Genomic DNA, 22,019 nt, shown 5'->3' with positions numbered 1-22,019 from the left:
AGAAGTTATTTTACTTCAGCCTCTGCTTTGAACAAACTAGTGGACTCCTTTTCTATCATAATAAGGTTTTTACTGTCATGGCTTAGGAGACGAAACATGGACAAAGAGCATAATGATTATGCTTTTGTAAATTAAAAATAGAGTGTAAAGGATCCTCCATTTGTACTGAACACTGAAATATCAATTCAGGTAAGAAAAGACAATTCTATTATTTAGAAATAGACATTAAACATTTTTGAAAATAGAATATTTGTATTATATGTTTTGTATGATATTAGCATACTCTCTTACCAAACTAAACTAAAATACACATTAAGTTTATTTTATTTTATTATTAAATATATATATATATATATATATATATCATAAAAAAATATTTACAATATTTGTATCTATATAATCTGGCTTTGCTATTTGGGATTGCATTCCACCGTGACTGGTTGTAATGTCACTGTCAGATAAACAATGTATGTTTCATTATAATGTCATCACTTGAGCTGGCAGTTGTGAGTCAGCTGCTTCATCTGAATTACTCTTGTCATCCTAGACAGTGTCAACAACGCAGACAGATATAAACTGAACTTTAAAAGTCTTATTGAAGAGACTGTTGGTAGTTATGAACATAAACATCAAGAATTGTGCATGGTAAAAAACAAGCCAAACTGTTAAATTAATTACCCTATTTTATTTTTTTATAGCAATTAGCATGTATACTAAAACAACTGGCTCTTTCATTAATTAAAAATTGGCATTCTTTTACATTTGAAAACAAATTCTGTTTTTATTTTTGCAGTTATACAATTATGTTTAAGATTCAGTATCTCAAAGCAAGTTAACCAGCAGCATCTGTTCTTCCAAACAAGCTGTAGTGCCACTTTAAGGCTGAACTGATAAAAACCCTCAGAGATATTCTGTATGAATAGAGCCAGCTTACTGCGTCCATTGGGACAGAGGTTTCATTGTCCCGTCCATGGAGGAAGCGGTTCATTCAGGCTCAGGTTGTGTGCTGTACAGTTTGGTGCTTGGCACTGCAGCGCTGCTGATGTCATTTGCACCGCTCAGGATACTGAAGCACTGGGGAACATGACCACAATTAGATCATACTTGAGTCTCTGTTCACTTACTGAGCTGACTCAAGAACTTTTTTGTTCTTCCGTGACCCTCAATATCGTATTAGCTCATCTGTGGAGTGTACAGTAAGACCGTACTGGCGTATCAGGCGTCCCTGGATGCCTGAGCTGATGTGGGATGGGAATGTATATCTTAGTGGCTGAGATGCTGTTTCCACCTACATCATCTCTTCTGAGTCAAGATTTGCCTTCTGGGATTTTGCGAGTTCATTCACATTCTGTTTCTGTATTTGACCATGCTACTCACGTTAACAAAGCTTTATACAGTTAAAGTAAAAACATAAAAGAGAATCAGAAAAGCAGTTTTTCACAAGTAGATTTAAATCTCTTTTAGGTGCAGTCACGAGTCGCGTGACCGCATTTTAATTTTCACTCAGAAACAAACATTTCATTCATTGAGTTAGCTTAGTTTTTCAGGACCAAACAATGAGGCCCACACATTGATGTCATAATCAAAAAGAATGCAAAATATCTTTCAGATGGACTATGGGCTTTTGCTAATGTAAATATGACAAGATAACAATTATAAGAACGGTTAATAAAATAAAGACTTGTATATTTTATATGTATATATCACTATTACTACAATAAAGCCTTTGCCACTGTAACGAGCACATATGTTTGCAGCTATACTGAGAGAGAGAGAGAGAGGGGGGGGGGGGGGGAGAGGGAGGGAGGGAGAGAGGGGGGGAGAGGGAGGGAGGGAGGGAGAGAGAGAGAGAGAGAGAGAGAGAGAGAGAGAGAGAGAGAGAGAGAGAGAGAGAGGGGGGGGGGGGGGGGTTGGACGTCATTCATGGTTCATGGGTAGAGTGGGCAAATGGATGAAGACAATGAAGAGGGATGTTAGTTGGAGAGGTATACATTTCAGAAAACATCTGCTTGGTTTGACATCGTTTTGGACCTTTTTGATTGCAACAACAATAACAAAACATTTAAGATTGGAATTACATGTTTGGAATATGGGCAATGATGACAGATTAACATTACCATAGTGCGGACACATGATATAAAAGGTAACAATCTCCAGATGTATCTACTACTACTTGACAAATGTGAACATTTGTGTAATAGCATGTAATTGTTAAACCTTGTTTTTATTTTAGGATTGTGAAATGACCTGCTGAAACAGAAAAAGAAGATTTTGTGAATTCTGGATACTCCACTTCAGTTGGTAGGTTACTTTGAATAATTTTGTTGCTAGATAAAGATTATGTGACCTTTACAAATTAACTGTAGCTTGGATTACAAAATATGTAGCTTTACAACTTAACTTAAAGCCTAAAGTAGAATGCAGTCAGTAAACAATTCTATTTTACAGGCAGACCCTATGTATTTTTTGCATAGATATTGTACTGAATTATTCACGCAAAGAAGTAGAACATTTTCTTGTTTTGGGTCTTTTTGTCTAAGCTATTTATAGCTATAATATATTAAATATATAATAGCCTACTATACTAACATAAAATTCGATATAGCCTAATGAAAACAATCACTGCGTCAGTGATAAAAATAAGACAATAAATGTGTTTGTTGTCCCCTTGATGTAACGAACTTTGACGCAGTAGAATTACGCACAGGATATGCAGGTGCGTGAATGCCAACGAATCACAGTTGCGGAAAGCGGAAGGGGGCGGAGACTTAAAATAATACCAGTGGTCATTTGCATATGAAATAGTTTGGTTTGCCTGCTTCATTTCGTTATAAATGCTGCAGCAGTCAGCGACTACTAGCGCTTTCATGGTTTAGCATTAACCACTGCACAACACATACAAAATTATACAAAAGCATTAGTTATGAAATAACTTCAAACAACATGTTTCAAGTATTTTGTTGCTCTTGTTTTTCCCTGTTGTATTATCACAAGGCGGATGCTGTACACAGCAGAGATGAGATCTCTGAAGTGTTGGAGGATTCCTGCCATATTTACCATCCTACAGCAAACATGGATTTTAGCAATGGAAATTCCTCCCGAGGGTGAGGAACTGCAATTTTACCTCATTTTTTTTTTTAAACTTTGGTCCTTGTGACTAAAGGATACAAGGCATTATTTACTACTACATTGTCCTTTTAATTTGTTAAAACATAATATTTTTTATATGTATATCCCTACAGTCAGACAACCTCCAATGATCATTAAAGAGAGTGTTCAAGACCACATAGTAGATCCAGTTGACCCCATTATAGTGGAGTGTGAGGCAACCGGGAATCCACCTCCAGTGTAAGTACCAAACTTCAATGTGTCCACACTTCATAATACATGTCATTCATTAGACTGACTTGATTACTTACCTTATAATGATTAGCATTTGTTTGTTTGTGTAAAAGGTGCTAAAATATTGACTGAGTGATTCCAATGTAAAATGTATGCAGTTTTAATGCAAATTCAAATGATTTTGGACAGCTGTGTTAGAGGATGTGTGATTGACAGATAACATGTACTGTACATAGCTTCACATGGACACGTGATGGGGTTTACCTTAATGTGGCACGGGATCCTCAGGTCAGCATGAGGAGGCGTTCTGGCACATTAGAAATTTTCTTCTGGGGTCGCCCTAATGATTATGAGGGAGTCTATCAGTGCACAGCGACTAATGAGTTTGGCTCTGCTCTGTCCAGTCACATCCATCTGCGTGTCTCCAGTAAGCCTTTAAATACCATGCCATTTTTTTATATATAAAACAATTAGTCTATAGATTTTTAAACGTGAATGCTTTGTTTAGAGGCCCGTACGTGGTTGAAGGAGTATCTGGAGCCAGTATCAGTGGTGGTTGGACTTCCTCTCATCCTTCCCTGCAATCCCCCAGTAGGCCCTCCAAATCCTGACACCTACTGGCTGAACAGCAGTAAGTATCTGCCTCAGATGTTTTTGATTTGAAAGATATAGGCCCGGTTTCACAGACAGGGCTTCGATTAAGCCAGAATTTGGCCTTAGATTAATTAGTGTATTTAAGTAGCTTTTATAACCGTGCCTTAGAAAATAAAATTACTGGTGTGCATCTTGAGACAAAACAATGGCACTGATGTACAGTTTAAGATCTGTCAGTCCAAGTTACTTTCAGTTAAAACGGCTCAAACATGCATTTTAGTCTGGGACAGGCTTAAGCCTTGTCTGTGAAACTGGGGGTAAATGATCTAGAGTTACTTCAGTAGCATCAAAATCATACTAGGATGTGCATTTCAAAAGTTGCAAAAGTTGAAAAAGAAAATTAATACTTTTTTCAGTAAGGACCAATTAAATTGATCAAAAGTTACAGTAAAGACATTTATAATGTTGCAACAGATTCCTGTCACAAATAAATACTGTTCTTTTAAACTTTCTATTCATAAAAGGTTCCTGAAAGAAATGATCATAAATTGATCAACATTGAAAATAATAAGAAACATTTATTGAGCATCAAATCAGCATATTAGAATGATTTCTGAAGGATCATTTGACACTGAAGACTGGAGTAATGATGCTGAAAATTCAGCTTTCATCTCAGGAATAAATTACATTTTAAAATAGATTCAAATAGAAAAAGTTATTTTAAATTGTAATGATTTTTTTATTTTTTTTTATAAAAAAATGTTATTACTGTATTTTTGATCAAATAAATGCAGCTTTTGTCAGCACAAGAACGCCCCCAATATTTTGAACGGTAGTGTGTTTGTATCACCAGTCTTCATTGTAATTATATTATTAATGTTTGTCTAGCCTTAAATAAGCCTTTAAATACAACCAGTATTTGGTATCCAAGTTCATCTTTATTCCATAGCTATGACCCCAATCCGACAGGATCGTCGAGTATCAAAGGCAGAGAACGGAGATCTGTACTTCTCCAGTATCGTAGCAGAAGACGCTCTTACGAACTATGTCTGTGTCGCCCGCTTCCCCTTCACGAACACCATCCAGCAGAAACCGCCCCTCATCCTGCAGGTGCTCACAGGTCTGTGTGAGGAACTATTTTTATTCTGCTTCCGAATTAAACTTTGAGCAAATTTGTTTTAATATTTCTACCTGTGCCTTTTTCTGTGTGTTCAGTTGAGGAAGAACCATGATTAAAACCATCTAACAGTCTAACACATGGTGAGTTAGGACTCTTTCTTATGTTTCTCTTTAGTGTAAACATGCAACAGGACTTTACTGATCCACTAACTAGTCAACAATGCTCTGGCCAGATTTGTAAAGTGTGAAGATTTCTGTCAAATGTTTGTGTAGCTCGCATGGCAGCCCACACGCCACCCAAGTTTCTGAAGCCCAAAGGAACTGCCAGCACAAGAATTGCGATGCTAGGGGAAGAGCTTATTTTGGAGTGTTTTGCTGCTGGAGTGTGAGTTTTTAAAGTGTTTTGATGATATCTCTGTTTTCTGAGAGCAATTGAATGCAGTTGATTTTTGGATTGTCAATCTGTGCATTTCTGATTCTCTCTTAATGTTGCAGTCCGACTCCCTCCATAAAATGGACTAAAGATTGGGAGGAGATGTCTATGACGGGAAAGAAGTTGGAGAATTTCAATAAGACGCTTCGAATAAAGAAGATCGCCATGGATGATGGAGGAGAATACATCTGCACCGCTTCAAACAGGATGGGCAGCCTGGACCACGTCATCACTGTCTGGGTCAAATGTAGAATACTTCATTACTTGATTTCTATTGTTCATGTCTGTCACTATGTGGGTTCACCCAAAAATGTCAATTCTGTCATTATCTAATCTGTTTTATGATGTTTCAAATCCATATGCTGCCATTGAAGAATGTTCACGCATTGACAGTTCATAGTGACCACATCTGTCATTTAACAAAAATACAGTATTAAAACACCACAATAATAGTCCAAACAACTTGTGCTATATATTTTAAAATTTTCTGAAGAGATTTGTTATTGATGTGTGAGGTACAGACCAAAATTTAAGTCATTATTCACTGAAAATTTACTTAGTAAAATCACTGCTGACCCCATCAAATATGACACCTTTTCCATGCATCACATCTTATTGGACATTTAAAACATCATCAAACATAAATTATGTTTCACCTCATGCTATATTCACAGTACCACTTAAACGTTTGGAGTCGGTAAGATATGTTAATGTTTTTGAAAGAAGTCTCTTATGCTCAGCAAGGCTGCATTTATTTGATCATAAACAGTAACATAGTGAAATATTATTACATTTAAAATAACTGTTCAGAATCCTTCAGAAAGGCTTGTTTGATGCTTAAGAAACATTGTTATCAATGTTGAAAACGGTTGTGCTGCTTAATATTTTTGAGGAAACCATGATACATTTTTTATCAGGATTCATCGAAGAATAGAAAGTTCAAAAGAACAGCATTTATTTGAAATAGAAATCAGCAACAACTGTAACATACTTTTTTTTTTTTTTTTGAATAATATTATTATCACTTTTGATCAGTTTGGTGAATCCTTACTAAATAAAGGTATTCATTTCTTTAGAATAAAACTTTGGAAAAAAACCAGCATACAGGTTTGAAACAATATGAAGATGAATAAATAATGACTACATTTTATTTTCAGTATTCCATTAAGAATGACAAAATCGAGATGCACATTCTCAACTCTTTTGCAGCGGTTCCGTTCTGGGTGGAGAAGCCTGAGAGTCTGGTTCTGTCTCGTGATGACAGCGGTAGTATAGTGTGTAGAGCTGATGGTATTCCTCGACCCCAGATACAGTGGCTGGTCAATGGAGAGCCAATCAGTGGTGAGAAAACAGCAGCTTCATTAAGCAAACAGGTGCACTGCAAAGCATTTTAATGTTCACTCTTTCTGTCTGGTCTTCAGATGCTCCTAAGAGTCCAGGCAGGCAGGTTTCAGAAGACACTTTGATTTTCAACGCCGTGGTTCCAGACAGCGCTGCTGTGTTCCAGTGCAATGCTTCAAACCAGTATGGCTATATCATGGCAAACGCTTTCTTGGCCGTAATGGGTAAGAGCTAGAGGTTGGATTGAAAAACACTTCTATGCACCATTTCACCATTTCACATTTCTATGCACCATTAGCTTTTAGCTTGCAACTGTGCACTCTTGTCTGCAGATATGAAGCCTCGTCTGCTTGGTCACAGAGATGAACTGGTTAAAACAACAGAAGGCAATAATACTCATTTAGACTGCCCGTATTTTGGCTCTCCTAAACCTGACCTGCGGTGGTAAATAAATTGTCTCACTATCATTTATCTTCATTATTTCCTAAAACTTGTCTGTTTTTACCTTTGAATTATCACAAATACAAGGATAAAAACAAAACACATGTCTATTGTGATGGTGTGAATGAACAAAATGAGGAGTAACTGCATAAATGATTTCAAAATTGAAGTGCACATAAAAAGTATCCAATTAATGTGTATATGCTATAGGTCAAAAGGAGGACTAGGCACCTTAGAGGGAAATCGTCACAGGATTCTTCCAAATGGTACTTTGGAAATCAGTGACACAAAGCTACAAGATCAGGGAATATATGTGTGTGTTGCAAGCAATGTCATTGGACGAGATGAGAAGGAGGTCCAACTAGAGGTCAAAGGTCAGTCTCTGGAACAGGTGCTGCATTGAAATTTCTGATAAAAATACTTATATTTTAAATGCACTGATGTTCATTAAATGTATGTTTTAATCCAATAAGCAGATGATTTATAGATGTTTGATTCTGCTTTTTACTTGTATGTATTTTATATGTCATGTGTATATATATATCAAGATGATCTGCTTGTTAAAAGATTACATTTATTTTAATTTTATAGAGCCCATTAAAATTGTTCGTGCCCCACGCAATACTATGGTCACAAGAGGGAGTCTGGCTCGCTTTGATTGTAAGATTAAATTAGACCCGACTCTAGACGTTACCGTTACTTGGCTTAAGGACAAGAAGTTCTTGATCTTAGGAAGAAGGTAAACACAATTGAATCTGACCACAAGCATGTAGGAAGTGTTATTAATTATTCTATTGGTTTGATGTATCTGACTGCTTTGTGTTCTGTAGGATGACAAAGGATGAGGATTCTCTGAGCATTGCTGATGTGTACAGAAGAGATGAAGGCATCTACACCTGCAGGGTTAAAAGTGAACTGGAGGAGGTCACTGCCTCGGCCAAACTCACTGTGACAGGTACCAGCACATATACTCTCTCTATACATGCGACCAGTATAAACATGAGCATATTATTCATGTATACTTTTGCTTTTAGACCGGCCAGACCCGCCCACTGATTTAGAGATATCAGACCCATCAGAGAGGAGCGTTAGACTCACCTGGATTCCAGGACTGAGCAACCACAATCCTATTAAAGGTACATCCACACACACATAGATGCAAGCAAAAATTCAGAACAATCTAGCCTTACAATGACATGATTTTGAATGAATTTTCTTTCAGAGTACCAGGTTCAATATACTGAAGATCTCCTTGCAGACTATTGGCTGCTGCCGAGCGGCTGGAAGAACCTGACTAGTTACCCAGGCAACTTGAACTCTGTCGTTTTACAGCTAACTCCATTCGTAGAGTACCGATTCCGGGTCATTGCTGTAAATGGCATAGGACCCAGTAAACCCAGCTGGCCATCTGCATACTACCAGACTGGAGGAGCTGGTATGTCCTCCTTTTTCTATTATATTATATTATATTATATTATATTATATTATTAATATAATAGTATAACATATTATGCATTTTATTTGATTCACACCAAACGTTTTCAGCATGATGCCAAGACACTGAAGATGCTAAATTGTGAACAGATATTGGATATCTCGAACAGTGTTGCCATGGCAAGGGATTAAAGTAATGTCAAAAAAGGGAAACAGGAAGATTCTCATATCTTCTAAACAATTCATTATAAACCATTTATTTCTTTATAAAATAATACAAATATTTTTCAATTCAAGAAGTATGTATAAGTTAAAAATAGGCAGATAAGTGCTATCTGTTTGAATAAAAACAAATCATAAAAAAAGTCATACACAGTATAACCACTAGATGGCAGCATTTAAAACCTATTTTTAAACAGGGTTGAGAAAACTCTTATTGCTGAAATCATAATGTTCAGACTGATAACAAAATTGTTCAGACATAATCCTTTTATCAGGTATTGCATTTGGATATGTATTTAGACATGATCAAAAACAACTTTCTGTCACAAATTAGATTTTATTTTATTTCTTGTTTAAAATGTTGTTGAATCTTCTGGCTCAACTACCTGGTAAACAGTCTGAGCATTTCATCTCATCTCACTTTTTCTCTCTCTCTCTCTGTGTGTGTGTGTGTGTGTGTGCACGTGTCAGTTACACTTTTGATGGTTTAGAGTTGAACCCTTTCATTGCTGTGTGCTTTGGCCTGCTAATAAGTTTGATTAACAAAATAAAGGCATAGAACCAGTTTGTAGGGCACTGACAACATAGTTATATATAATTATTTTAATAATTAGATTAATAAAAATAGAAAAAGACCTTGAGATAAAAATCGCCTTTTTGAGAAAATAATTTTTGAGCTGCAAAAGATAACTTCACACTCGTTTTGTGTCTTTAGTGCCTGATGCCATCCCAAGAAACATCCAAGGACTGGGAAGTGGAGTGTTCAGAAATAACATGGAAATCAGCTGGGAGGTGATGCACTGATGACTGATGGATGTCGATCATTTTAATCAAAGTTGTTAACTGTGATGTAATCACATGCACGTGATTTATATTAACTGTGATGTTTTTGTTGTGTCTGAAGCCACTGGAGTACAGAGAATGGAATGGGCCGAAACTGGGCTACATGGTTTGGTGGAGACGGAGGGATTCGAGGGAGGAGTGGAAGAACTACACAACATACTGGTGGTGTAGCTGCATCATCTATGACACTGACACCTTCACGCCCTATGAAATTAAAGTTCAGGCCATCAACTTCTTCGGCTATGGCCCAGAATCCCCTGTTGTGATTGGTTACTCTGGGGAGGACCGTAAGTTCACATGTACCACAAGTAATGGTGTGGTTTAACATGCATAAAGAGATTTTGGTCATTGTTTTACTCATATTGGGTTTCTCTAACAGGTCCTGTTGCCGCTCCATCTGATCTGAGGGTGTCAGATATTGAAAGCACAACACTGACAGTCCATTGGGAACCAGTGGCACGAGCCGACATCATGGGTGAAATAAAGGAGTACAAAGTATGGCTTCTTCATTGCACAGGTCCATACAGTAAATGAAATGGGCCGCTGATGGAGCTGTGTTTGGTTTCTCAGGTTTATTACTGGAGAGAGAGCAGTCGACTGTCCTGGCACACTGTGAGCAGGAGGATTAAGACCAAGAGTTTTAAAGCCAATGGACCGCGTCTGTCTGGGACCCTATCTGGTCTTGTCCCGTATAGTAACTACAGGATCTATATTGTAGTGGCCAATAACCGCTTTGAGGGTCCGCCCAGCCACACCATTGAGTTTCAGACACCTGAAGGAGGTATGAAACTCTTCACACAGTTAACATTATGGCAAATCAAACACATACAAGACTTCATACATGCGTCTCGCTTCCACTCTAGTGCCCACCATTCCCAGGTCGTTCAGGATCATGCACCGGCACTATGACACCATTTACCTGGACTGGGAGGAACCTGCAGAGCCCAATGGCATTCTGACTGGGTACATTCTCAAATATCAGACGTGTAAGTGCACTTACATCACTTTGGTGTCCCATGACATTTTTGAAAGCATTAGAGGCAAACCTTATTTTTTCAGGGCACCCAAGTTTGGGGTGGGTGCAATTTTTAAAAATGTTTTTTAAAGGAAGCATCTTATGCTCACCAAGGCTGCATTCCTGTGATGGTTACTCCAGTGTTCAGTGTCAAATGATCCTTCAGAAATCATTCAAACATGCTGAAACATTTCTTATTATTATCGATGTTGAAGTTGAGCTGCTTAATATTTTTTTAACATGAAAACCAATTAAATGCATCCTTGGTGAATATTAATATATTAATTTCTTTAAAAAAAATCTTACTGACTGATTGAAAAACTTTTAAACTGTACATTATATAAACTTTTATCGTGCTATGTCATAATTAATATTCATTTCAATGTAGTAACAATCTTTAATTATTAATTGATTTTAATGATCAAAAACATAGTATAATTACAGTTCTGGTCAGAATTAATGGCACCCCTGGTAAATATGATCAAAGATGGCTGCATTGTTTATCCTTTTGATCTTTCATTCAAAAAATGCGCAAAAATCGAACCTTTCACTGAAGTAAAAGAATTGAAAGTGTGTAAGGGTGTGGCCAAGAACAGGCAGGACAGGCAGTGAATAGATTGGATTTATTTCTCCAAAAAATTAATTATATACAGGGGCAGATATAATTAAAGTAATTTCCAAAAATAAAGTCCATATAAAAATCAAAGACTTAAGATGGAAATTAACTGAATCTAACAAAAAAATATAACAAACCTAGAAAATAAATAAATCTCCCCAGTTAACAAAATAATAAACAAACACTAAAGATCAGCAGATCATGATGTTACTGTGGCTGGATAGATCTCCCCTCTGAGATTCACCACTAGATATACTCTTTAGCCTCTACCAAACAAAAATAAGAGGTAAATATCAAAAGAAAGCGTTCCCCAATTAACAATAATAATTACAACAAAATATACACTGTATCGTACCTAACATAATGCAATCAAATAATTGAAGCACAATACAAAAACTACTCCAAACAAACAGAACAAAATGAAACTGAATGAAACTAAATAAAAGATTCCCTCCGATTTGGATTACGATGGTACAGTCCAATTTCCTCCGGAACAGTACAAGTTTGGAGGCTAATGCCCGCCTCTCCCTTTGTTTCCTGACACATGGAATGCGGCCGTTCACTCCATGGACCAGAAGAATCTAGGACTCAGGTAGAGTTTAACAGCAAAAGAGAATATAAGTAGTGTGCACCCTTCTATATATTCAAACTTTAATAAACCGTTTACTCTTTAATAAACTTGATAACTTGTCCTGTGGTTATTTCTTATCCTAAGGGAATTTAAAAATAAAATAAACCCTATTAAATTAAACTTCAAAATAGACTTCAAAATAGACAATTTCAATCATGGTAGAGTTAAATTGTGAAGTGAGCTACGCAACCGTCACACTCTCCCCCACCTCCGGTTCCTCGCTCACATGGCGGGAAAGGAAGTCAGCAGTAAGGTTCTCTCTTCCTGGCCGGTGGAGAACTGTAAATTGATAGGGTTGCAGAGACAAATACCAGCGGGTTATCCTGGCATTAGTGTCCTTCATGTTGTTCAACCATTGGAGTGCTCGATGGTCAGTCTCTAAAGTGAAATGCCTGCCCAAGAGATAATATCTTAAAGAGTCCAAGGCCCATTTCACTGCTAAGCATTCCTTCTCAATAGTGGAATAGCGCACTTCCCTAGGAAACAGTTTACGGCTAATATAAGCCACAGGGTGATAGTTTCCCACTTCTCCCTGAAGTAGCACTGCTCCTAGTCCAACTCCTGACGCATCGGTTTGTAAAACAAATGGTTGATCAAACCTGGGACTGTGCAACATTGGGCTTTCCTGTAGAGCTCCTTGAATGTCCTGGAAAGCTCTCTGGGCCTGCTCCGTCCACTGAATCTGGTTTGGGCCATTCTTCTTAATCAGATCTGTTAGGGCAGCAGCTCTAGAAGAAAAATTGGGCACAAATCGACGATACCACCCAACCAATCCGAGAAAAGACCTCACCTGTTTCTTGGTCTTAGGTAGGGTACAGGACTTAATAGCTTGCACCTTCCCCACTTGTGGCCGGATGACCCCATTCCCCAGGACATACCCAAGGTATTCAGTCTCTTTCTTTGCCAGGGCACATTTACCAGGGTTGATTGTCAGTCCCGCTTCTTGAATGCGTCTTAAAACCATCTGCAAATGCTTCAGATGCTCTTCCCACGTTTCACTAAAAATCACAATGTCATCAAGGTAGGCTGAGGTAAAATCAGACAAGCCATGCAATACCTGATCCATTTAGTCTCTGGAAAGTGGGCGGAGCCCCATGCAGGCCAAAAGGCATAGTCTTGAAATGATGCAGACCCCAAGGAGTCCGGAAAGCAGTCAATTCCCTGGATCTGGAACTCAAAGGCACTTGCCAGTAACCTTTACATAGATCAACAGTGCTCAGATATTTTGCATTACCCAGGCGTTCAATTAATTCCTCAATACGAGGCATTGGGTACGAGTCAAATTTCGAAACTGAATTCAAATATCGAAAGTCAATACAAAATCTTGTAGTTCCATCCTTTTTAGGTACTAAGACCACAGGACTGCACCATTCACTTTTGGAAGGTTCAATCACCCCCAAAGAACTCATCAAGTCCAATTCCTTTTTAAGAGCTGGAAGTAATCTTTCAGGTACACGATAACTCAGTCTCTTTGGAACTGCATCTTCTTTCAAGATGATGTCATGCTCTACCAGCTTTGTTCGACCTGGCTTCTCCTGGAACAATTCAGGATGACACAGAGACTGAAGTTGCTGTTGCTGGGACTCAGAGAGATGATCTAAATTGAGCACTGCAGAATTCTGAACAGGAAAATACTGCTCTTCCACCTCTTCCTCATCCTTCACAGACCGAATCAGCAGACATTCCTTCCGAGGGGACCATTCTTTCAAAAGGTTTACATGCAGAATTCTCTTTGAACGGGCTTGTCCTGGGGTTGAGATCTCATAAGTTGTAGGGCCTAGTTGCTTGAGTATTTTAAAAGGCCCTTGCCACTTGGCTAACAACTTACTGGACACTGTGGGCAACATCACAAGCACTTGTTGACCTGGAACAAATGAACGAGTTCTTGCAGACTTATCATACCAGGATTTTTGTTTCTGCTGAGCCTCTGCCATATGCTCTTGAGCTAAATTTGTCATTCCTTGCAATTTTTCATGCATTGCCACGACAAAGGATGCAACATCTATTCCTTCCCCCTCTCCCTTCTCACCGGCCCAGGTCTCCTTTAACAGAGACAGTGGTCCTCTCACATCGTGGCCATATAACAATTCGAAGGGTGAAAAACCGGTTGAGGCCTGGGGTACTTCACGATATGCAAAGAGCAAATAAGGCAACCATTGATTCCAATCTGCACCGGTCTCATTGATGAATTTACGGAGCATACTTTTGAGGGTTTGATTAAACCTCTCTACTAATCCATCCGTTTGAGGATGGAACGGCGTAGATTTCAAGCCCTTTATGCTCAATAAATGGTAGACTTGCTTTAAGAGGTTTGAGGTGAAATTGGTCCCACAATCAGTCAGTATCTCTCTAGGAAATCCTACCCGAGAAAACAATTGAATCAAACAGGTAGCTACTTGCTTAGCTCCAATAGTCCTCAAAGGAAACACCTCTGGATACTTGATAGCATAATCACTCACCACTAGCATAAACCTATGCCCTGCTCTACTTTTTTCAACTGGACCAACTATATCCATAGCAAGTCGTTCAAATGGGACTCCTATAACTGGAAGAGGATGAAGAGGAGCTTTAGAGGGGAGTCTATTAGAGGTCAACTGACACTCAGGACAGGTTTTACAGAATTTTACAACATCAGCTCTAAGGCCAGGCCAATAAAAATGTTTCTTAATTCGAGCCAGCGTTTTCTGCCTACCCAGATGACCTGCCCAGGGAATGGAGTGACCCAAAGCCAGGACTATATTTTGAACTGCCTTAGGTACCACCATCTGTAAACCATCTCCCTGTTGTCGATACAGCACGTTCTCTTGAAGAACAAACCTCTCTACTACTCTACCCTCTACAGACTTCACACCTTCTCTCTTACCTGTCTGAGCTAGTTGATACAGTGAAGACAAAACAGGATCAGTTTGTTGCAGCTCAGCCATATTACTGGGAATCTTAAACCCAATCAATTCATCCAGCTTTCCACCCTGTACCTGAGCATCAGTTTCCACATATCTGTACTTCTCTTGCCTTCTCTGCCTTCTAGATTTCCTTACTTTAACTGGACCAGCTTCCAACTCAGCATCAAAGAATGGAAGACTCTTAAAGGGTTCAGACTCATCCATAGACTGCCTAACCTGAGCTCGGGTCATCACCATACTACAAACAAAGTTAAAAGGCAAAAGGTTCAACAGCAGAGGAAAATCTTGCCCTAAAATCACAGGATACGGCAATGTTTCTACTACCCCTACTTTCAACAAATAGGGTTGCTCTTGTACCACTACCTGCACTTTTACTGTAGGGTAAATCTGCTCCTCACCATGAACGCATCTAATGACAACACTACCTTCATTCTCTTCGTAATATTTTGGCACCAACTGACTTTCCACTAGCGTCTGCATACTACCAGTGTCTATTAATGCATTCACCTTTTTCCCATTCACTTCTACAGGAACAGTCAGGCTTTGAGGTAGAGTCAACTTTTCTGTTGGTACAGAACATATTTGGGAAATCTTAACAGATAGCTTAGGACACATTGGCTTTTTATGCCCTTCCTGTCCACAATAGTAACAAATGGGCACCTGACTAGACTGAGGTAGAGGCCTAGAGAACTGACTATCTATAACCTTAGGCTTCTTACTAGAGGAATTAAATTTACCTTCACCTCGACCAAATGTTGACGAACTCCTATTTTCCCTATTCCCCCTTTGAGCAGAATACCAAACTTGGGAACGAGAGCGAGCAGCTACAAAAACATCAGCCAAGGAAGCAGCCTGAACAGCTGTACCAGGGTTGTGTTCCCTTACCCATACCTGCAATTCTGGTGAAAGCATTCTCAAATACTGCTCTAAAATAATCACTTCCCCCACAGCTTCTACAGTCTTTCCCTTTGGTTGCACCCATTTTTCATAAAGTTCTCGAAGTCGTACATAAAGTTCTTTTGGCGTTTCATCAGGCTCGATCCCTAATGAGCGGAATCTTTGACGGTAAGTTTCAGGATTAATGGCATACTTGCTTAATATGGCAGACTTTACTTTGTCATACTCCAACGTCTCCTCAATATCCATGTGCACATAGGCACTCCTAGCCTTACCAGTCAATAAGGGAACTAACCGAAGGGCCCACTCACTTTTTCCCCACTTACAGGCCAGAGCAATGCGTTCAAAAGTGGTGAGAAAATGTTCAATGTCATCTGAATCTTCCAATTTCTGCAACTTGGGCTCAATCATACCTCGAACAGGATCTGGAGCAAGGGCCACTGAGGCATTGGACCCATTCTCCGGCATCTCGGAAGGAGGATCAGGAACTAACAAGCCTCCAGGGTCAGGGGTAGTGCGAATATCCACTTCCTCCCTGAGAAGGTTAAATTGATGCTGCATCATTTTCCAGCGTTGCTCCTGCCGAGCTGCCTCCCGCTCCATTTGGGCCTCTTGTCGTTGCTGAAATTCCATATTCTTACGAAACATCTCCGCCAGGTCCTGCACAGTCAGCTGCCCAGGATCATCAGCCCTCTGAAGAACTCCAACTGCAGCTGGCTCATCCACCAACTCCTCCACCGACACTGCTTCATCTCGTTGCTTGAACTGTGACAGTTTCTTTGGAGCCATATTGCCACTACTCAGCACTGTCCTTTACTGGCACATCCCACCGCTGCCACCATTTGTAAGGGTGTGGCCAAGAACAGGCAGGACAGGCAGTGAATAGATTGGATTTATTTCTCCAAAAAATTAATTATATACAGGGGCAGATATAATTAAAGTAATTTCCAAAAATAAAGTCCATATAAAAATCAAAGACTTAAGATGGAAATTAACTGAATCTAACAAAAAAATATAACAAACCTAGAAAATAAATAAATCTCCCCAGTTAACAAAATAATAAACAAACACTAAAGATCAGCAGATCATGATGTTACTGTGGCTGGATAGATCTCCCCTCTGAGATTCACCACTAGATATACTCTTTAGCCTCTACCAAACAAAAATAAGAGGTAAATATCAAAAGAAAGCGTTCCCCAATTAACAATAATAATTACAACAAAATATACACTGTATCGTACCTAACATAATGCAATCAAATAATTGAAGCACAATACAAAAACTACTCCAAACAAACAGAACAAAATGAAACTGAATGAAACTAAATAAAAGATTCCCTCCGATTTGGATTACGATGGTACAGTCCAATTTCCTCCGGAACAGTACAAGTTTGGAGGCTAATGCCCCGCCTCTCCCTTTGTTTCCTGACACATGGAATGCGGCCGTTCACTCCATGGACCAGAAGAATCTAGGACTCAGGTAGAGTTTAACAGCAAAAGAGAATATAAGTAGTGTGCACCCTTCTATATATTCAAACTTTAATAAACCGTTTACTCTTTAATAAACTTGATAACTTGTCCTGTGGTTATTTCTTATCCTAAGGGAATTTAAAAATAAAATAAACCCTATTAAATTAAACTTCAAAATAGACAATTTCAATCATGGTAGAGTTAAATTGTGAAGTGAGCTACGCACCCGTCACAAAGTGGGGAAATTATTAAATAAATGCTTTTCTCCTAAACACGCTGGCCATAATAATTGGCTCCCTGTTATTAAATACTTTTTGCAACCTCCTTTTACCAAGATAACAGCTCTGAGTTTTCTTCTATAATGCCTGATGAGTTTGGAGAACACCTGACAAGAGATCAGAGACAATTCCTCCATACAGAATCTCTCCTGATCCTTCAGATTCACAAGTTCATGTTGGTGCTTCTTCTCTTCAGTTCACCCCGCTCATTTTCTATTGGGTTCAGTTTAGGGGACTGGGACGGTCATGGCAGAAGCTTCATTTTGTGCTCAGTTACCCATTTTTGTGTTGATTTTGATGTTTGTTTGGACCGTTGTCCTGATGGAAGATCCAACCACGGCCCATTATAAGATTTCTAGCAGAGGCAGTCAGGTGTTGATTTTTTATCTGTTGGTATTTGCTAGAATCCATAATACCATGTATCTGAACAAGATGTCCAGGACCTCCAGCAAAAAAATAGGCTCACAACATATAAGATCCAGCAGTATATTTAACCGTAGGCATGGGGCACTTATTATCCCTGTTTGCACCAAACACATCTGGTGGGTTTGCTGCCAAAAAGCCCTTTTTTTGTTTCATCTGACCATAGAATCCGGTCACTTTTGAAGATCCAGTCGTGTCTGACAACTGAATATGCTGGAGTTTATTTTTGGACGAGAGAGGAAGATTTTTCTTGAAACCCTCCCAAACAACATGTGGTGATGTAGGGGTTGTTTGATATATTTTTTAGGCTTTCTGACCCCAAGAAGTAATCTCAGCAATTCTCCATCTGTAATCCTTGTAGAGTCTTTGGCCACTCAAACTCTCTTCCTCAAACTGCATTAAGACAATATAGACACACGTCCTCTTCCTGGCAGATTCGTAACATCTTTAGTTGATTATAACTTCTTAATTATTGGCCTGATGGTCAAAATGGGGATTTTCAATTCTTTAGCTATTTTCTTACAGCCACTTTCTATTTTGTGACGCTCAACAATCTTTTGCTGCACATCAGGACTATATTCTTTGGTTTTACTCATTGTGATGGATGATTAAGGGAATTTGGCCTTTGTGTTTCCTCATATTTAAACTCCTGTGAAACAAGAAGTCATAGCTAGACAATTTCATGTTCCTAGTCACCCTGGTGTGCAAAAAAAAAAGGTAAATATTAATGGAAATATACTTCAGAGATATGTTACTCAAAATTCTAGAATAATAATTTTGGAGAAAAACATTTGTTTCATAATGTGATTTTCCCCCCAACTTTCAATTATTTTACTTCAATGAAAGGTTTGATTTTTGCAATTTTTTAATGAAAGATCAAAAGGATAAACAATGCAGATTTATTTTATACAGCCGTTTTTTATCATATTTACCAGGGGTGACCACAACTGTATGTCCCACATTTTGCACTCAAACCCTTCATGTTCCCGAATGTCTTTCCCCAAAAATTTTACCATTCCTTAAAATAAAATAAAAATTTCTGTAACATTTTATTTTATTGTTTTTTTTTTATTATTAATGTTTTGATGTTTGTTTATCACTATAAAGTAACAAAAAGACACAAATCATTTATTTAGCCCTATAAGACTGTAATATTGTTTCTGTAGTGAACATCACTCTGGGGGACAGAATCCAAGTGGAATACATTCCTCCTAACATCACCTACTTCTCTCTGCACCGTTTGGACCGATACACTCGATACAAGTTCTCACTGGCAGCACAAACTGAAGTTGGAGCCGGGGAGGCGTTCACAGAGGAATCACCCAAATTTACTACTGAGGGTAATTTTTCATCTACATAAAAAAGATCATTGTTCTGTAAACATACAAAGATTCCTAACATGTCTGCATGATTGCCTGTGTGCATGAACAGAATATACCCGGGAGCAAGTGGACATTGTGACGCAGGGTTGGTTCATTGGCTTAATGTGTGCGGTTGCTCTTCTCGTTCTCATCATGCTCATAGTCTTCTTCATCAAGAGAAGCCGAGGAGGAAAGTACCCAGGTACAATAGAAATTACATGAGACAAGTTACATATATTTATTATTAAGCATTATATATGTGGCAAAACATGTTCTTTTGTTTGTTTGTAAGTGCGGGACATGAAGGACTTTGCACTGGAGCCAATGGATGATAGAGAGAATGGAACGTTTGATTACAGGTGACTGTGTTTGATGAGAAGCTCTATGTAAAATCCCAGGACTTTCTATTTGATTCATAAAAGTGTTAAAAGTTGTCTTAAGTTTATTTACTACAGGCGGCACAGTTTATTTTCAGTAATGCACAGACATGAAAACAGCATGTTAGATACACCTAAAGGGAGAAAAATGATTAAATCCAATAAATTACATCATAACATAATCATATTAGCAAAGGTTGATTTGGAATATGTACTGTATACCACAATAATTGTTCCTCAGTTTATAATTCATCACTTCATCCATCAAACATTTCTCACTGTCTTCATCCCTCTTTTATTTTTTTTTATGTCTTTTGCGGTTGGACCGCTGAAGGTCTCTTGAGAGGTATGATACATGTCATACAGAACAAGTGCTGACCTTTTTTAAATTGTCATATTTGTTTTACAATTAAACTACACATTCTAGTCTAACTATTAAGCTATTTTTTAAAAACTGTTTTCACACTACCATTCAAAATGTGGTAAATTGATACTTTTATTCAGCAAGGATGCTTTAAATTGATCAAAAGTATCAGTAAAAACATTTATAAAGTTAGATTTATGTTTTGAAAATAAATTCTGTTCTATTGAAATTTCTATTTATCAAAGAATCCTTAAAACAAATCTGAATATTAGAATGATTTCTGAAGGATCATGTGGCATCAAAGACTGCTGAAAATTCAGCTTTGCCATCACAGGAATAAATGACATTTTAAAATATATTCAAATAGTTTATTTTATTTGTAATATATATATATATTACAATATTACTGTTTTTAGTTTTTAATATATTTTTGATCAAATAAATGTAGCCTTAGTGAGCATAAGAGACTTCTTTCAAAAACATGAACAAATCTTATCTGATCCCAAACTTTTGAACAGTAGTGTTTAACAATAGTATTTGTGTTTTATATGTCATGTCTTTATTTCCATTATATGAATTGTGACTTTTTAACTTCTATATCTACTGCAGGATAACACGAGCGTCCACCATGCCCTATAGCAGACGGTAAGCATCTCTTCAACCTTTGTTGTTTGGAACAATGGACGTCTCCTTACTTTTAAAACTCTCAAATGAATCTCTTCCCCTTTAGTGAGGAGGAAAGTCGACAGGGACGCAGTCAAGGTGTGATCGAGCACATTGACAGGAGAACGAACAGTGACGACAGCCTCATGGAGTATGGTGAGGGGGAAGAGATCGAGTTTAATGAGGATGGCTCCTTCATCGGAGAGTACACTGGTGTCAGTAAGAGGAACATCGACAGGAGCCCGTACCATGACAGCTCTGAGCCCACGTCTCCTGTGGCCATCTACTCTTTTGCTTAGAGCCCATGGTGTCTGATTAAACCACCTTTTACACAGACGGACTAAGACTCATTTAATCTGTTAGACAGGCTGGAAATAATGATGTATATAGATGTGTTTTAAAAGTAAAACCGTGTTTCTGGGGATTTACAGAAAAAGTGCCAATCAGGTTTGTTTTTCAAATCCACAAATCATGTGAGAGGAAGCCAAGTAAGATGTCTTGATGTGTTTATCATGTTGATAAGAAGACAGAAAAGAAATGGCTGATGGAAGCTTGCTTCGTTAAACAAACTCATGTTCAGTTTATAAAATAACATTCAGGATCAATTCACACCTATTTACTTAGCATAGACGTCTGCTGAAGAGATGTTGAGCATCAAGAACTTCCATAATGCTTTGTTATTTAACCAGTGTTTGATATCACTGATAGTTGCCACTAATTCTTCTTATGTTTTATTTTCCATAGCACCTTTTTCTCTGTATTTATCTGTTTGCTGTACTGTAGGTCACATTAATGGACTGCAAACCATTTGTTCTCACACAAAATACAATCTAACCCTCAGCTGCTTATTGGAGTATGATGTAGGCCCCTACGTGATGTTTATTGTATATTTTTTGGAGCCTGGTAAGAGTACTATCATAAGTGTTGTAGTGCTTAAGTTATTAAAATGCATTATGTGAATTAATGAGTTTGTCATAATTACAAATTTCACAACAGCAGTTTACAGGACTATCAAGCTCAAAAGGAAGGGAGGGGAGGGTAGGCTACACAATAAACTTACCATTAAAAGTAGTCTACCTACTTCTGATCAAGTCATATGATATATGACAAACCAAAATCTATAATCTTGCCCTCCAAAGCTCACATACATGTCCCACATATGAGTTGGAAACTACATCAGAGTGAGTAAACAATGAATGAATTTTCATATTTTGGGTAGACTGCTCGTTTACGCGCCCATTGGGAGGCTGTTA

The 22,019-nt window shown here is 38.2% G+C and overlaps 1 protein-coding gene across 3 annotated transcripts; it reads left to right on the top strand.

The window, feature by feature from the left end:
• Nucleotides 1-86: 86 nt before the first annotated feature.
• Nucleotides 87-21,727, top strand: nfascb (neurofascin homolog (chicken) b). 3 transcript variants are annotated; one of them, XM_084427194.1, is made up of 28 exons: nt 87-189; nt 2,234-2,301; nt 2,995-3,104; nt 3,243-3,348; nt 3,579-3,769; nt 3,851-3,973; nt 4,886-5,056; nt 5,329-5,440; nt 5,551-5,735; nt 6,698-6,829; nt 6,910-7,053; nt 7,162-7,273; nt 7,481-7,644; nt 7,862-8,009; nt 8,101-8,225; nt 8,305-8,406; nt 8,493-8,705; nt 9,642-9,718; nt 9,831-10,056; nt 10,149-10,264; nt 10,340-10,550; nt 10,633-10,755; nt 19,168-19,341; nt 19,433-19,564; nt 19,655-19,721; nt 20,074-20,085; nt 20,713-20,748; nt 20,834-21,196. In XM_084427194.1, the coding sequence occupies exons 3-28, from the start codon at nt 2,999-3,001 to the stop codon at nt 21,063-21,065; spliced, it is 3,540 nt and encodes a 1,179-aa protein (XP_084283320.1). In that variant the 5' UTR covers nt 87-189; nt 2,234-2,301; nt 2,995-2,998; the 3' UTR covers nt 21,066-21,196. The 3 variants fall into 3 exon arrangements, with proteins under 3 accessions (XP_084283320.1, XP_084283321.1, XP_084283322.1); XM_084427195.1 differs by lacking the exon at nt 20,074-20,085; XM_084427196.1 differs by lacking the exons at nt 87-189; nt 20,074-20,085 and adding an exon at nt 1,937-2,143 and having other exon boundaries at nt 19,655-19,727; nt 20,834-21,727.
• The last annotated feature ends 292 nt before the right edge of the window (nt 21,728-22,019 follow it).

This window comes from Rutilus rutilus, assembly GCF_951802725.1.
Source record: "Rutilus rutilus genome assembly, chromosome: 13".
In the NCBI taxonomy this organism is placed as follows: domain Eukaryota; kingdom Metazoa; phylum Chordata; class Actinopteri; order Cypriniformes; family Leuciscidae; genus Rutilus; species Rutilus rutilus.
This window is presented reverse-complemented; position numbering and strand designations above follow the sequence as displayed.